This window comes from Dreissena polymorpha, chromosome 10, assembly GCF_020536995.1.
Source record: "Dreissena polymorpha isolate Duluth1 chromosome 10, UMN_Dpol_1.0, whole genome shotgun sequence".
Taxonomy (NCBI): Eukaryota; Metazoa; Mollusca; class Bivalvia; order Myida; family Dreissenidae; genus Dreissena; species Dreissena polymorpha.
This window is the reverse complement of record NC_068364.1, coordinates 24,420,891-24,439,890: the sequence shown is the minus strand read 5'-3', so window position 1 is coordinate 24,439,890 and position 19,000 is coordinate 24,420,891. Positions and strand designations below refer to the sequence as shown.

Here is a 19,000-nt window from a genome sequence, read left to right as displayed (position 1 = left end):
TTAAGCAATAGACAAGATTATTTCACAGTTTCAATGTTTCAATGATAAACAGCATTCTGCACAGAACGCGAAGAAAACCGCACTGACTATTGTACATTCATAAGACAAAGAAACAACAATAAATAAATGTCTCCCATTTCGTCAAGAATACAGCAGACTGAGACATGTCTGCATGGATAGCTGGACGGCATTTATTTTAAGTGATATCATTTGTCGATTTTAACTCACAGATAACGTAGTTTTGTCAAGCCCCTGAACGTCGCCTGTGAAATGTTGCGTATTCGGTTGCCGTGAAGGTCCCTGAAATAACATCAAACATCATAAATATAAGATCTGGCACAAGTTATCATATCACACCATATTTAATTAATCGAGTACAGGAATTTTGTTAGTAAGCGAGCATTTGGACTGAATTTTTTGTCAAAGCTACGTGGCTCAGAACGATGTATATGAAGTCATAAAATACGTTACACAATACTAGCTCTTTATTTAGTTTTAATAAAACATAAGAAGCCACTTCCTTAGTTATTGTTTTTTCGTGACATAAAAAATATGATATTAAGTAAATAAAATAATGTAGTGATATCGTGTATGATATATTTTTATGTCAAACATACATGGAAAATTATTTTCATTGTTAAGGGCTGCGGTTTGAATAATGGACAATTATAATTGCGGTTCAAAAGAGCCAGTTCTTTATTCGCTTAAAATGGGGAGTAAAAAACACTGGCTAATTGCTTGTATTTTAGCCGTAAAAAAGAAATGGGGTTATTTATAAACACAACTATGTACAACTCTGTAAGAATAGTATTTGTATATTAAAGCTACATACTAAGTACTTTTAAAAGCTTGTCAATCCAGTTTTGAGAAATTAGTTTTTATAACAGGTAGAACATGTAAATTCGATTTTTGATTTGAAAAAGGAAGGGGTTCACAGTTTATTATTCGGTTAAAATAAGGAGGGAAAAAACAAGTTTCAATGTTCGTATCCAGTTGCAAAACAAGTTCTGGATATTGTATACGTTTTCCGCTAAATGTAACGTTAAGTTCAATATGCTACACTTACTGAGTGAAACTTTCACCACTTCAACATAATCGTTACCCACGTCAGCGAAATATTTTCCCTAGACGAATGGAATGGATGTCGCATATAAAGAAGACCATTTAAAAAAATGTCATGTGATAAGCTTTGATATTCGCTTTCAATCAGAGACACATACATACAAATTCTGATCACCGGATAATACAAATATTAATTAGCATTTTTTTCTTTAATCATTTAACAAAATAAAATTTTAAATAAGTATTAAAGTATTATAAATACATTGATCTGAAAATGAAAAATGTGTATCAAAAACATCTTGAAAACTTTCGTTATCCAAAACATACGCATTAACATATGTTTATGCTATGTCGCCTGCACCATGGCATTAGGAAGTATGTAATATCCGGTGGTTAAACTGTCAAGTTCTCGACAAGTTTTAAGCAAAACTAATGTGTTGTTGTGTGATCGCTACACGTGAAAATCAAATCTTTAGCGTATATGCATCTGTATGCATTTTTCGTCTTTTTTTACTCACAAATGTTATGCGATAGATGAATTATAACTGGTAGAAACTGTTGGCGTAAGTACAATTAATCAACATGTACTTATATAAATCTTCTTTAAGAGTTGCAGTCTATGACAGTCTAGGAGACTATGAGATCGTCGTGATAAGCATGAAATGACTCGAAAGGGCAGTCTAGGAGACTTCTGGTATTCGTGAGAACGCATTAAAGGACTCGCAAGGACAGCTTGGGAGAAAGCCAAAAGGCAATACGACGTCATAAACGCAGCAGCTATGGGAAGTAGGACAGACGTACTAGAGTCACCGTGGTAAAGCCGAGAATCGTAACATTGACGTCCGGAGATTCTGGGTCGTTACATATGCGTTACAAGTAAGTATATGGATTTTCAAACCCCAGTCATGTAATTGGTTATAGCGCCGTCGAATTACAAACGCCAATGTCATATTTGAGTCGAAGAAGACGTGCCAAATATGTAGTGAGGCCGCCATGACATCCTTGAAGATTGACGCCTGACCGAAGGCCAATCTCAGAATACACGTTGTGTAGACGCGCAGAACGAGGTGTTAACGTCGCTCTCAAGCGAAGAAAACATAATACACGTGTCGTTTGCTATGGTTAAAAAAACATTTATTTCGTAAGCTGTTACACAAATCGATCTTATGAGCAGAATATAGGCTCTTCACAAAAACGGACTGTTTTGTCGCAGTAAGGAGTCCGGTCAATTGAAACGCGAGTAAAAGGCCAGTTGATGTATGACAGAATAGTATAAACAACGAAATTGGTGAAAATGGGGAGAATATATAGTATAAATAATTTTAACATTGAGCTACTTGTTTATCATTCAAATACAAGATTAAACTGCAATTTGATGAAATTCTTCTTACAATCAGGTAAAGTATAATGTTTTGATATTGTTTTGTATGAGTCATTTTTAGGAAATTTAGTTTCATTCAATGTTAAAACAAGTTTTTATTACATCGGTTTTGCAAAACAATTCACAGGTATGTTATTCCGATATAAAACTTGATGTACTTTATTAATCTGCGAAATATTTAAGGCATTACATATTAAGTAAACAACCAGTTTTGCCAAAAATATATATTGATTATATTGTTGCTGTAGCTCTTTTCCAAAAAATATTGTTATGATTCTTGCTCTCATGATGGTAATAGTGATGGCAAACTAACATAAAAAGATCGAAAGGAAATGTCAACCATGTTTGTTGACAGCATTATGCGAAATAACTAAAGGTTAATACTCTTTAGACGTAATGTAACTATTTACAAAAAAGGTATCTAGGACAAAGAATTTAAGTTTGTTAACGTTTTATTTGACATATTTTACGTTTCTATCATTTTTGTTCGGTCATATAAAGCATCGTAGACTTACTGATCAGGTCGTGAAGTTGATGGCATATTTGCGGTATAGTTATTACATTTAAAGTTAAATTTTTAGCAATTAATGTCTGTAAAACAGTTTACTTATGCGTGTAGGTAATACAACATAAAACTAATATAAGCAAGGAATACAAAAAACTGCCAACTGAATTGTTATCAGTGAATAACGTCATTTTGGTCTGCACTCAAAATCTGATGATGTAGCCCGCCTTTAAATTAAACTTATGAAAGTGAAAACATATGGTTACGAAAGTAGACTGCGCGAAAACAACATTAGTTTTGTTGAACAACACACACAAGCTTCGTTCGCGTGATGTTAAAGGAAATATACACGACGGAGAGCTAGTTCAGTGTATTTGCAAGCAGCCTAGCTAGACATAAACAACACAATTTGTTTCAATATGTTGTGTTTAGTACAAAAATAATGAAAAAAACACCGGTTTAAGATACCGTGTATTCAAAATATAAATACGAAAACTTTCTTCACTACATGATAGATGTCCACATGCAATAATAATGTTAACTAATCATAGTAACCGGTTGTTTAAAGTTTCAGAGACAAACTCAGACAGTTATTGTCAATAAAATAAACAAGAGCACCGCCTTGCGGGTGCAGACCGCTCATCTATTTTCTTTTTAAAGGTGAAGGGACTATCATTTTCAATCACAAAGGAGGGAGGGGTGGATAGAAGAGGGGTGCATTGTGTGGGGGTGTGGACATTTATTACATTATCTTCCAAAAATGCGAAAAAAAGGAAAAAAAAATCGTGGAGGGGGGGGGGGGGGGGTGGGGGGTGAGTGGGGGGGGTGGGGATTCTTGGGTGCGATGGTTGGACGGTATTTCAAACATAAAATAAAAAAAAAATATATTTGTGTTTTGTAACCGTTTCAAAAAACATAAATTGGGGGGGGGGGTGAGGTGGGGGGGGGGGGTATAGTGTGAGGGTGTGGTGGTAATTTGTGATCTTAAAAAAAAAAAAAAAAAAATTAGGGGGGGGGGATTCGGGTGGGGGGTGGGGGGGTGGGGGGAGGGGGGGTGGGGGGGGTGGGGGGGGGGTGTTTCTTAGGTGCGATGGTTGGACGGTATTTCAAACATAAAATAATCAAAATAAATAGTTTAGTTTTTTAACCGTAAAAAAATGGGGGGGGGGAGGGGGGGGGCACGGGCGATGGTTTGGGTGGAGTCTATTATGGTATGTCAGGTAAGAGTAGTTTTGTCAAAGTATCAATCAAATCTAATCATAAACAAAGAAGTTATGGCAATTTTAGCAAAATTTAATAATTTGACCTTGAGAGTCAAGTTCATTCAAAGGTCAAGGTAAAATTCAACTTGCCAGGTACAGTAACCTCATGATAGCATGAAAGTATTTGAAGTTTGAAAGCAATAGCCTTGATACTTAAGAAGTAAAGTGGATCGAAACACAAAATTTAACCATATATTCAAAGTTACTAAGTCAAAAAAGGGCCATAATTCCGTAAAAATGACATCCAGAGTTATGCAACTTGTCCTTTTACTGTACCCTTATGATAGTTTGCGAGTGTTCCAAGTATGAAAGCAATATCTATAATACTTTAGGGGTAAAGTGGACCAAAACACAAAACTTAACCAAACTTTCAATTTTCTAAATATAAAGGGCCCATAATTCCGTCCAAATGCCAGTCAGAGTTACATAACTTTGCCTGCACAGTCCCCTTACGATAGTTAATAATGGTTGCAAGTATGAAAGCAATAGCTTTGATACTGTAGAAATAAAGTGGACCTAAACACAAAACATAACCAAATTTTCAATTTTCTAAGTATAAAAAGGGCACATAATTCTGTCAAAATGACAGTCAGAGTTACATTACTTTGCCTGCACAGGCCCATTATGAAAGTTAGTAAGTGTTTCAAGTATGACAGCAATAGCTTTGATACTTAAGGAATAAAATGGACCTAAACACAAAACTTAACCAAAATTTTCAATTTTTTAAGTATAAAAAGGGCACATAATTCTGTCAAAATGCATGCCAGAGTTATCTCACTTTGCCTGCCCAGTCCCCTCATGATAGTAAGTAAGTGTACCAAGTTTGAATGCAATAGCAATGATTCTTTCTGAAAAAAGTGGACCTAAACGCAAAACTTAACCACAATTGTCAATTTTCTAAGTATAAAAAGGGCACATAATTCAGTCAAAATGCACGCCAGAGTTATCTAACTTTGCCTGTCCAGTCCCCTCATGATAGTAAGTAAGTGTACCAAGTTTGAATGCAATAGCATTGATATTTTCTGAGAAAAGTGGACCTAAACGCAAAACTTAACCGGACGCCGACGCCGACGCAGACGCCGACGCCGACGCCAAGGTGATGACAATAGCTCATAATTTTTTTTCAAAAAATAGATGAGCTAAAAATAAAAAAATTGTTTGCAACTTGCACCTAACATGTACGTTTTTTATATGTGAATACGGACTATCTACGGACATCGATCGTTATTTGGGGCAAAACTATAGTTATATAAGGAATGGATCCGAGTTGATATAAAAAGCTATGAATTGACATTCTCGCAAACACGGCAAGACACTCATAAGAAATATAAATAAAATATCCAAAATAACATACAGTTGGACAATTTACGCACTTAACAAATATATCTTTCTAAAGTAGTTTGTTTTATGAGTATTGACAATAAAGTTTAATATAAGGCAAAATAGAAAAGTTAATTAAATATAGATATACCGAATATACCGAACACTTATAAGTAGAGATGCGAAAAACTTTAGGGGCTACTTCTTAATATAATGTAAGGTAAGGCTAGCCTTTTAACTGCATTAACATTCAACCCTTTGCATTAACCGCGGTTTTGCGCTTATAACAGCTTTAATTATTATTATGTTGATTTGTGTAATGCACGCGATTACTCGTATAATACTTATTACTCTTCTCGTGATGTTTCTGATTTGTTTAGCTTGCACTAAACTCTTTTTGATATAAAATCATTACACATGCACTTATTGATTCAAATTGATTTGACGCTGATATATTCCAATGTCGTATATATGGAGTTTGTATACATATAATAAGACAGAGGTGTCAGATTCGACCTAAAATTAACAGACATTGAAAGTGACCTACTCCATGATTTAATGTGATAAACAAACACAGAATGTACATAAACAGTGATCTTAAGACTTTTATGATTTAGCGAATTTAACCAAGAAATCTAATAATGTTATTGCAACACGGGTTGCAGTGTCATATTGCGATGTAAATGAAGAAATAAAAGCCCGTTTTGCAATAAACTCGTTTTGCATTAATACATCACACATGTACTAATTGACTTCAAGTGATTGGACATTTTTCGAAGAAAGTGTCAAATGTTGTTTATACGGATTTTTTTTATAAATAACACAGAGGAGTAAGATTCGACCAACAAATAACAGGCAGTTAAAGTGATCAATTGCATGAGTACATGTGATACAACAACACCGAAATGTTGTAGAAAGTGATGTCAACCAATGCAATACTTATTTGAAGAAAACCGAGATATGCAATAATTTTATCGCAAAACGGGCAAGATCGTCTTATTGCAATTTGATTCTTTTATAACAACCCGTTTTGCTATAAACCCGTTTTGCAATAAATTTATTGCAAAACGGGTTGGAGTGTATTATTGCAATTTGATTTTTTTACAACAACCCGTTCTGCAATAAACCCGTTTTGAAATAAAATCATCACTGTTGTATAAATTAATTCAAATGTATTGGACGAGTTAAAATGGAGTTTGACGTGTTTTATTTAAATACAATTGTTATAGAATAAAGAGAAGAATGTGCGTGTAGACTTAAAATGCATGGAAGCTGATGCTTTTCGATTGAGATTTAATATGATAAAAAACACAGAATGTGTATCGGAATTGATTTCAAACAATTTAGTACTAACGTTAAGATAACGTAAAATGCAATAAGTTATGGAAATACGTGTTGAACTGTCTTATTGCAATGTTAGTTTTGTGTAACAATCCGTTTCGCAATAAAATCATCACATACATACTAATCGTTTATTGATTTGAAACGATATAAAGGGAGTTTTAAATGTCGTCTCAAACGAAAATATGATAAAACAAGGCAGAATGTTATTATAAAGTGATGTTCACCAATTTGGGAAGTAAGTGAAGAATACAAAGAAGTGAATAATTGTATTGCAAAACGTGTTGCAGTGTTTTATTGCAATGCGCCTTTTTATAACAACGCGTTGTGCACTAAACTCTTTTTGCATAAACTCAAACACACATGAACTTATTTATTCAAATTAAATTGAAACGCTGAAAAGAAAGATTCAAATGTCGTATATATTGAGTTTGTATACATATAATAAGAGAGAGGTGTAAGATTTGAACTTAAATTAACAGACATAGAGGTGTAAGATTCGACAAAAATTTACAGACATTGAAAGTGACCAATTTCATGAGTAAATGTGATAAACAAACACAGAATGTATATAAACAGTGATCTTTACACTTTCACGATTAAGCGAGTTTAACCCAGAATTCCAATAATGTGATTGCAAAACGGGTTGCAGTTGTCTTATTGCGATGTAAAAAAAGAAATAAGAAATAAAAGCCCGTTTCACAATAAACTCATTTTGTGCTAATGCATCACACATGTACTAATTGATACGCTGATAGAAAGATTCAAATGTCGTATATATGGAGTTTGTATACATATAATAAGACAGAGGTGTAAGATTCGACCAAAAATATACAGACATTGAAAGTAACCAATTTTATGAGAAAATGTAATAAACAAACGCAGAATGTATATAAACAGTGATCTTAACACTTTCGTGAATTAGAGAATTTAACCCAGAAATCCAATAATGTTATTGCAAAACGGGTTGCAGTGTCTTATTGCGATGTAAAAAAGAAATTTAAGCAGGTTTCACAATCAACTCATTTTGCACTAATACATCACGCATGTACTAATTGACTCCAATTGATTGGACACTTTTCAAAGAAAGTCTCAATGTTGTTTATAAGGATTTTTTCTCAAAATAAGACAGAGGTTTAAGATTCAAACAGCAAATAAAAGTAAGTTAAAGTGATCCATTTCATGAGTAAATGTGATACAACAACACTGAATTGTTGTAGAAAGTGATTTCAACCAATGCAATAGGTAATTGAAGAAAACCGAAAATGCAATAATTTTATTGCAAAACGGGTTAGAGTGTCTTATTGCAATTTGAAATTTTCATAACAACCCGTTTTTCAATAAACCCGTTTTGCAATAAATTTATTACAAAACGGGTTGGAGTGTCTTATTGCAATTTATTTTCTTTACAACAACCCGCTTTGCAATAAACCCGTTTTTCAATAAAATCATCGCACTTTTATTTGCAATAATTTTATTGCAAAACGGGTTAGAGTGTCTAATTTCAATTTGATATTTTTATAAAAACCCGTTTTGCAATAAACCCGATTTGCAATAATTTTATTGCAAAACGGGTTGGAATGTCTTGTTCCAATTTGAAATTTTCATAACAACCCGCTTTGCAATAAAACCGTATTGCAATAAAATCATCGCAAATTTATTTGCAATAATTTTATTGCAAAACGGGTTAGAATGTTTTATTGCAATTTGATATTTGAATAACAATCCGTTTAGCAAAAGAACCCGATTTGCAATAATTTTATTGCAAAACCGGTTAGAGTGTCTTATTGCAATTTGAAATTTTCATAACAACCCGCTTTGGAATAAACCCGTTTTGCAATAAAATAATTACACATGTATAAATTTATTCAAATTTTTGTTTGTTCATGCATAGAAATATGTAATATATGTGCGTCCGGTAAGGCATAGACAGTTCTGCGATCGCTTAATTTTGTAAAGACCCACTCTTTCTAATTTTACTAATGACGTTTGCTTCTACAATATAAATTTGTGTCGAAGTGTTCGCTAAAACCAGAGCAACCCACACAACGCGTGATACACCGATCTTAAGCTTTATTCATGCCGTATTGCATGCACTAGATCGTACGAAAGCCAATGGACGATCAGCAAAGAAATAAAAAATTAACATACCTGATGCAGCTGTTTTCCTTCATAAAACACTTACTGACGTTTACTTTATGGGTCACGTGACATTTTTGTTCATTCCCAATGAGTATTGTAACGCAAACTGATCTAAATGAAAACACCTTTTAGAACTTCATATGACAGCTTCCTATAGAGTTAACGTAGAATTATGGAACGTGTGATATTGTTTGCTGTGTGATGTAATATGCCATCCTGAAAAATCCGTTAAAAAAGAAAAGCGAAACACACATATCACAGACCAGGCGTATATGTTCATAATATCGCTGCGGTTGGCATAAGGCATGTAACATTGCAAACGCCGATGTGGTATTTAAGCCATAGAAGAAACGCAAACATATAGTGATGCCAGAATACAGGCCTCAGATGTTATGGTTAAAAAACATTTATTTCGGCGGGAGAAACATAAATAATTGTTTCAAGGACGAATATCAGCTTTTAAAAAAGGACTGTTTGAACGCATTAACGAATCCAGTGTATTTTGACGTGGATATAAATGACAACTAATTAATGGCATTATAATATAAATCAGTAGATTAAAGGGAATGCCAGAGGGGTCGAGTGATCTATCAAACATGGACGCTGACAGCTGATGAAGCAAAGTCTTTAGCTACGATTATGGGTAAATATGACGCTTATTTGAAACCGAAAGAGAACACAGTTTTTACTAGATACAAATTCCAATGCAAAGTGCAGTAAAAATGTGAATCTGAAGAATAATTCATCACTGATCTGAAAATGTTGGTAAAATACTGTGGCAGTATGAACGCAAAAGACACTCCAAGTGAAAATACAATAAGAAAACAAAGGCCATTTAAGCATCCTCAAGCCAATGGTGGTGCTAAATCAAAGCATTATGAAAAAAATTCCAAGCCTGCTGTTTACCAGAGGTGTAGGCATGTACATGACAGCATTTAGGAAAACGTGAATGAAGTGTCACAGATAAAATCATTTCACGAACATGTGTTAAGGCACAGGTAAAGCTAAAGATAAGACAGTACATCAACTAGAGGATATGTACTATGAATATGATGCTTTATTTGTTGGAGCCATTGATAGTAAAAAGAATCAAAAGTCAGATTTATTTTATGAGGAACTTTCAATTAATGGAAATAACATTCAGTTTCAATAATACACGGGTGCAAAGTGTAATGTACTGTCAACGCGGAACCTTGAAAAGCTGTCAATTCAACTACCATAAAAAAAACACTCCTTTGCGTTCATTTTCCGGACATAGAATTTAACCGTTGTATATGATAACACTACCATTAACGCTTAAGGGCAGAAGAAAATTCGTTTAATGTTATATGGTCAAATCCAGATCACAGTCGGTGTAAAGTTGTGAGACTTCGGAAAAGATATGATTTATAAAGAGGATAAACTCTATATAACAAAACATGGATGTATATGAAGGTTTATGTTGTTTACCAGGCTCATATCACATAATAATAGATCAAAACGTAAAGCCTGTTGTTCAGCATGTGAGTAAAGTACCAATATCCATAAAACAAAAAGTCAAATATGAGCTTCAGAGAATGGAGTCACTAGGCATTTAAACACGACACATTGAACCAACTGAATGCGTGAACGCGTTCGTAACAGTGACATAAACCTCTGGTGATGTAAGAATATGCATCGATTCGCGACATCAGAATGAAGCAATATTAAGAGGACATTATCCGATGAAAACAGTGTAGGATATAGTTTAAGAGATGCCTTACGCGAAGGTATTTAGCACTCTAAATGCAACAAGTGGGTTCTCGACTTCAACGAAACTAAATGAAGAAAGTTCAAAACTTACAACGTTTTAAACACCATTTGAGATATACACATTCTTAAAAGGTCCGTTTGGAATTAAGTCCATTCAGATAATGTATCAGCGTGTTATGACAGTGATGATACAGGATCTAGAAGAAACGCATGTGATGACATCATAGTCTAGTGGAGAAAACATCCAAGAACATGAAAACAGACTGAAGCGGGTATGAGACATAATTCAGCAAAACAACTTAAAACTGATTTTAAGTAAATGCCAGTTAAAGAATGAAGTAGCCCATTATGTGGGACATAACATCAGCCAAAAGGGACTTAAGGCAAAGCTTGAAAAGGTAAGAACTTCTCAAGACATGGATAGACATCTAAAAAATAAGAAAGAAGTACCTATATGTCTAAGCTTCATCACATACCTGCAGAAATGTTTGCCAAATATGTCATAGATAAGCGCGCCAAATGGAAAATTATTGGAAAAAGACTGGCAGTTGAAAACAAGAAGAAAGTTTTGAACAAAATCAGTAAATGACATCGACAACACATGTTTGTTTTTTTTGCAATCCAAGTTAGGGTCTTACGTTGAATGTAGATGCTAGTTCATTTTGACTTGCAACATTCTTTTTGCAAAACGAAAAATAAACTGCATATGCATCCCGCGCATTGAATCCAACAATGTAGAGATCATTTCAAATTGAAAAAGGGACTCATGCAATTGTGTTTTGATGAACAAAATTAACCATTAGTTCTATGACGCGAGTTTACAGTAGAGACTGATCACAAGCCTCTTGAGAGTATTTTCCTTTATCGATAGTGGAGACTCTATTTCTCTTGCAATAACACAAGTATGACTTCAATGTGAAATCTGGTAAAACTATGTTTGAGCCAAGAAATAAATTACCAGATACTGCGGACAAAATATTAAATATTAATATCAATCAATTACAGTTGAATGCTCACTAACCAATGTCTGAGGAAAAATTTAGGGCATTGAAAAAAAGCTTCTGAAGAAGATAATGACATATAATGTATCAAACCCTTGTTTGAGACAAGATGGCCAGAAACGAAGTACCAGACTCTATTAAACGCTCAGACACAATATCACATGAATATGTTGATGGAATTGTATACAAAGCGTTAAAGGTTATACTCCAAAAACGGCTACACTGAGAAATGTTGCACATTGTGGTCAGAAATGTTGCACATTGTGGTCGAACACATCAAGCTATAGCAGCATGAAAAAAGAGAGCATGCGAATGTATCTTCTGGTGCGGATTGATAAAAGTCGTAGAAAATACAGTAGATAAATCTACAAATTCTGCAATAAACACTAGCAAAATGAATCATAAAGAGCCAATGTTGCCCAGTGAAATTTCCTGATAGGCCGTCATCAAAGATCGGTGCAGATTTGTTTGAATACCAAGGCAGACATTATTTGTTGACTGGACTATTATTCAAAATAACCAGAAATTGAAAAGCTGGATTGTTTAAATTCAGGAAATTTTATCGCGTATCCGCGATTTTGCTGCTTTGATCAACTTGTTACTGATAATTGACCGCAGTTTGCTTGTAATAAATTTACACAAGCACAGCAGAGTACCATTTCAAACACATACTATCGAGACCGCGTTATAGTCAAAGTATGGGGCAAACTGAAAGATATGTTCAAACAATCAAGCAAATTCTTAAGAAAAGTGAAAATCCAAACTAGGTGTTATAAGTAAGTCACCAGCTCAGCTGCATGTAGGTCGTAGGCTAAATCTAGTAAACCGGTTAGAGCAGAACTGCTGAAAGAAATATCCAATAATAAGGACACAGTGGAAAATCTGATCTCAAGGCAAAACATCAGAATTTTACTAGATACGCACAGCAGTAGGCCTCACAAACAGTTGAATGAAAATCAAACCGTAATGACCCATTATAACAAGAGCACCGCCTTGCGGGTGCAGACCGCTCATCTATTTTCTTTTTAAAGGTGAAGGGACTCTCATTTTCAATCACAAAGGAGGGAGGGGTGGAGTGAAGAGCGGTGCATTGTGTGGGGGTGTGGACATTTATTACATTTTCTTCCAAAAATGCGAAAAAAAGGAAAAAAAAAAATCGGCGGGGAGGGGGGGTGGGGGCGTGGGGGTGGTAGGGGGATTCTTGGGTGCGACGGTTGGACGGTATTTCAAACATAAAATAATAAAAATAAATATTTGTGTTTTTTAACCGTTTCATAAAGAACAAGGGACAAAATTGTCACAAAACCAGGTTTTCATTGTGAAAAAAAAATCTGATAAAGGGAGAAAACTCAAACTGAACTTTTGAAATGACCAAAAAAAATTAACCCCCTTTGTAATTTTTTTTTTTTTAAATCTATTTTTAGTCGTGGCGACCTTGACATTGGAGATATTGACGTGATTCTTTCGTGGGACACACCGTCCCATGATGGTGAACAAATGTGCCAAATGATTTTAAAATCTCACAATGAATGACATAGTTATGGCCAGGACAAGCTCATTTATGGCCATTTTTGACCTTTGAACTCAAAGTGTGACCTTGACCTTGGAGATATTGACGTAATTATTTCGCGCGACACACCGTCCAATGATGGTGAACAAATGTGCCAAATGATTTTAAAATCTGACGATGAACGACATAGTTATGGCTCGGACAAGCTCATTTATGGCCATTTTTGACCTTTGAACTCAAAGTGTGACCTTGACCTTGGAGATATCGACGTAATTATTTCGCGCGACACACCGTCCAATGATGATGAACAAATGTGCCAAATGATTTTAAATTCTGACAATGAACGACATAGTTATGGCCCAGACAAGCTTATTCCGCCAGCCCGCCAGCCAGCCCGCCAGCCCGCCCGCATTCGCCAATCTAATAACCAGTTTTATCCTTCGGAAAACCTGGTTAAAAATGGGGGGGGTTGAGGTGGGGGGGGGTATAGTGAAAGGTGTGGTGGTAATTTGTGAGATGATCTTAAAAAAAAAAAATAGGGGGGGGGGATTCGGGTGGGGGGAGGGGGGGTGGGGGGGATTCTTGGGTGCGATGGTTGGACGGTATTTCAAACATAAAATAATCAAAATAAATAGTTTTGTTTTTTAACCGTTTAAAATAAAATTGGGGAGGGGGTGGGGTGGGGGGGTATAGTGTGAGGGTGTGGTGGTCATTTGTGAGATGATCTTAAAAAAAAAAAAAAAAAAAAAAAAAATAGGGGGGGGGGCGATGGTTTGGGTGGAGTCTATTGTGGTATGTCAGGTAAGAGTAGTTTTGTCAAAGTATCAATCAAATCTAATCATAAATAAAGAAGTTATGGCAATTTTAGTGAAATTTAATAATTTTACCTTGAGAGTCAAGGTCATTCAAAGGTCAAGGTAAAATTCAACTTGCCAGGTACAGTAACCTCATGATAGCATGAAAGTATTTGAAGTTTGAAAGCAATAGCCTTGATACTTAAGAAGTAAAGTGGATCGAAACACAAAATTTAACCATATATTCAAAGTTACTAAGTCAAAAAAGGGCCATAATTCGTAAAAATGACATCCAGAGTTATGCAACTTGTCCTTTTACTGTACCCTTATGATAGTTTGCGAGTGTTCCAAGTATGATAGCAATATCTATGATACTTTAGGGGTAAAGTGGACCAAAACACAAAACTTAACCAAACTTTCAATTTTCTAAGTATAAAGGGCCCATAATTCCGTCCAAATGCCAGTCAGAGTTACATAACTTTGCCTGCACAGTCCCCTTACGGTAGTTAGTAAGTGTTGCAAGTATGAAAGCAATAGCTTTGATACTTAAGGAATAAAATGGACCTTAACACAAAACTCAACCAAAATTTTCAATTTTCTAAGTATAAAAAGGGCACATAATTCTGTCAAAATGCACGCCAGAGTTATCTAACTTTGCGTGCCCAGTCCCCTCATGATAGTTAGTAAGTGTACCAAGTTTGAATGCAATAGCATTGATACTTTCTGAAAAAAGTGGACCTAAACGCAAAACTTAACCAAAATTTTCAATTTTCTAAGTATAAAAAGGGCACATAATTCAGTCAAAATGCACGCCAGAGTTATCTTACTTTGCCTGCCCAGTCCCCTCATGATAGTAAGTAAGTGTACCAAGTTTGAATGCAATAGCATTGATACTTTCTGAGAAAAGTGGACTTAAACGCAAAACTTAACCGGACGCCGACGCCGACGCCGACGCAGACGCCGACGCCGACGCCGACGCCGACGCCAAGGTGATGACAATAGCTCATATTTTTTTTTCAAAAAATAGATGAGCTAAAAATGACTTTATTTCTGGAAAGGTGGTGAAAAACACGCATAACATCGATCATAATTATGTGGTCGAAACTGAGAAAGCACAGAAGTTGCACATAAACCTCAGTTGATTGAAAGCAACATAGGCTAGTTTGTTTTTTTTTCAAACATATCAACAGATTGGAGATCTGTTCAGATCCAATCAGACTGAAAATGACTCATCTAAGGCTGGACCAGAGGTGCAGAATCCGACATCCGGTCAGGAAGCGCGTACATAAAATATGCAGACGACTACGGAATCTTCACAGCATTAAACTCGTTCTGGCAGACATGTGAAGATGCCAGCGAAGTTCAACCTTTATAAGTGTAATTCAATCACAGAAGTGTATGTGTAAATACATTCAATTTAATATAAATCATTGTAATGAGACAGTTAAAATAGTTAGATCTAAGTCAGTTACATAAGTGTATTTAAATTCATTTAATCAAAGTTATTGGAGACCAGTGTAATGTCAGTAAATTGATTAAAGTACATTATAGTGCTCACTAAAGAGTAATGAAGAAGAGTTTATTCAGGAATGAGAAGAAGAAAGGAGGAAAGACAATGTCATGAACAGACGATAAAGTTGAAATAGTTTCAAGAGTTATGGTCATCTTAAGTTAAAATTATCACACACTTTGTGAGATATACCTAGTTACATATTCAATTTATAACTTAAAATGAGCAAATGTATACATAGTTGGTGAGATTTATTTTAAAATATTAAGTCCACAGTAAAAGTGAACATTCGTATGGAAGGTTGTATGTTTTAGTAAGAACAGTCTTATGGCTATGTACTATACTTTCTAAACCTTTGGAAACAATGTATTATTTCTTGAATTTCTAAAATAGAGGGATGTTATATATGTTAAATTGAAATGTGTATATATAGTTACCCGTCTATATAGTGTTGTACAAGATTTATGTCCCTTGGATACTCTTCTGAATAAAGATATATATAGCTCAACATGTCTGTGTTCAATACTTTACATACCATTATCAAATTTGTTTCAATTTAAGTTTATTTGTTTCGTAGAGCACTGGAGTTCAGCAGAAATTTCGTATTGTATAAAAATGTAACGTCATAAAAAAGTCCTCATAAAACACAATAACAAAAACCATATCATAATCACCATCATCATCTATGTTTTTGCACAGCATCACTTTCAAATATCGCGATAACTTGATTATTTCGCATTCGTCTGGCATTTAACTTAGGAACACTTTATAAACTCTAAATACAAGTACTTTATCAATAACAAGAGGGCCAATATGCCACTAGTTTGCTCACCTTTTTTTACAATGCCTTGTTAATTGCTTATTTGAAAATTCAATGCTCTAGAGCATATTAGATTGGTTCTCATCTGTTTATTTTGGCAATGTGACCATATGATTAATTCTGATTGAGTACTGCCCATTTGCATGCTTTTTTGCAATGCAAACATGTGCAAGAAATGATAATTCCACATGTTTTTACAAGGTTTTTGTTAGATTCGGACCTCGTGACCAAGATTTTGACCCCACATGACCCAATGTCAAGTTTTGCCTAGATATCATCAAGAAAAACATCCTGGTCAAGTATCATCATTATTGGTACAAAACTATGGCCTCTAGTGTGTTTACAAGGTTTTTATAAGACTAGACACCATGACCTAGATTTTGTCCCCACATTATGAGTGTTTATTTGGTTTTTGTGAGATTTGACCTGGTGACCTCATGACCAAACGTCAAACTTTGATTAAACAAATCTTTATTATAAATATAATGACCAAGATTCATAAAATCTTTAACAAAATTGTGACCTCTAGAGTATTTACTAGGACTTTGTATAATAAAATGAACATTTGACAATCTAAGGGCAATAATTCTGGTATTTACTATTTGATTTTGCTCATTATCAAACTGGAATGAGATCTTGTGGCCATATAGCTTCTCAGAAACTTTGAAAAGAATGCTGGAGAATTGTGAATGCTTGAGTGTTTACACACCAAATGTGGACGGACGGACGACGGAGAAGGACCGATCCTAAAACCTCACCTGAGCAATCTGATGAGCTAAAAAGTGTTTTTTTTTATTGATCTGAGCCATTTTCCAACTTGTCCGAGATATCAATAACACCAATGTCTTGACTAAGTTTCACACTTCTAGAGTGTTCACAAGGTTTCTATAGATTCATATAAGGAAAAATGTCCCACCCCCCTGGCGGCGATGTTTTAAGACCGATCGGGACCATTTTCGAACACATCTGAAATATAAATAAAACCAATATTTTCACTAAGTTTCATGATGATTGGGCAAACAAATGTGACTTCGAGAGTGTTCACAATCTTTTTTTAAATATATTAATATAATGAAAATGCGTCCACCTCCCGGCAGCCATGTTTTTCAACGGACTGAAACCATTTTCAAACTCAACTCTCGTATCTGAGAAAATAAATGTTTTGACCAAATTTCATGAAAATTGGGCCAGAAATATGACTTCTAGAGAGTTAACAAGTTTTTACTATATACATATAGACAAAAATGCCCCGCCTATGGCGGCCATGTTTATTCACCGATCTAGACCATTTCGAACTCTTCCCGAAATATTAATTAAACGAATGTTTTGACAAAGTTTGAGGATGATGGGGAAAAAATATGACTTCTTGACTGTTCACAAGCATGTTTTACTATATAAATATAAGGAAAACTGCCCCGTCCACCTGGCAGCCATGTTTTTCAACAGGCCGGAACCATTATCAAACTGAACTCACGTATATTGGAAACAAATGTTCTACCAAATGTCATGAAGATAGGACCAAATATGTGACTTCTAGAGTGTTCACATGTATTCGCTATAAACATATATAGAATACTGACCCGCCCCCTGGTCGCCATGTGTTTTCACCGATCTGGACCATTTTCGAACTCGTCCGAGATATCAATAAAACCAATGTTTTGACCAAGTTTCATGATGATTGGGCAAACATTTTGACTTCTAAAGTGTTAACGAGGTTTTTCTGAAAACTGACCCGCCCACTGGCGGCCATGTTTTTCAACGTTCCAGAACCACGTTTGTACTCAACCAACATATCATTTAAACAAATATTTTGACAAAGTTACATGAAGATTGGGCATGACATGTGACTTCTACAGGGTTTACAAGATTTTTCTTTTTTGACCTGGTGACCCAATTTTGGACCCAGCATGACCCAGTTTCGTACTCGATCGATACGAAAAATCTTCTGACCAAGTTTCATGAAGATCGGACAAGACATGTGGCCTCTATAGTGTTTACAAACACATGTGGACGGACGACGGACGGACGGACGACGGACAAAGATCGATCACAAAAGCTCACTTGAGCAATCAGGTGAGCTAAAAACACAATTGAAAATACTAAAAAAAAATAGCTAAAATCTTACTGCTATCTATTTTACAGTACATAACTGCTTGCAGTTTATTCAGACTTACCTTTAGTCTTTTACAAATTATATTTACTGAAAAGAAGCGCTATTTAGTTCAAATATCGTTTGTTGTTTAGTAATAAATTATCACGGTAAATACAATCAGAAAGATAGTATTTTACATCATTAACCACATTAATATGACGGCATGTATATATACATATTTAATGATTTGCAAACATATTACATAAAATGATTTAAGTCTAGGCAAGACGCGCTGCAAAAACACATTTAAAACAAGTTGCACTGACAAAATGTTCTTATTTTGTTAAAAAAAGTATTGTAGGAAAATACTTTTATTTAAACCAATTGGTTGTTGTTAAACTTCTCGTATTAGTTCACACTGAAACACAGTATGGTTGTTAGTTCTCATAAGCCAACATATTCTATAGGGAAAACAATTTATTGTAATTATTATTAAAATGCAGACTTATTTTATAAGATTGAGTTCTTT

General features: G+C 34.8%; 1 protein-coding gene across 1 annotated transcript in view; it reads right to left on the bottom strand.

Annotated features, from left to right (window-relative positions):
- The window catches only part of LOC127848992 (insulin-like growth factor-binding protein complex acid labile subunit), a 117,355-nt gene that overhangs the window by 55,427 nt on the left and 42,928 nt on the right, over positions 1–19,000 (bottom strand). The window contains exon 4 of the mRNA XM_052381719.1: positions 229–300. Within this exon, the coding sequence (XP_052237679.1) occupies positions 229–300 (72 nt within the window). The remainder of the gene's footprint in view (positions 1–228; positions 301–19,000) is intronic.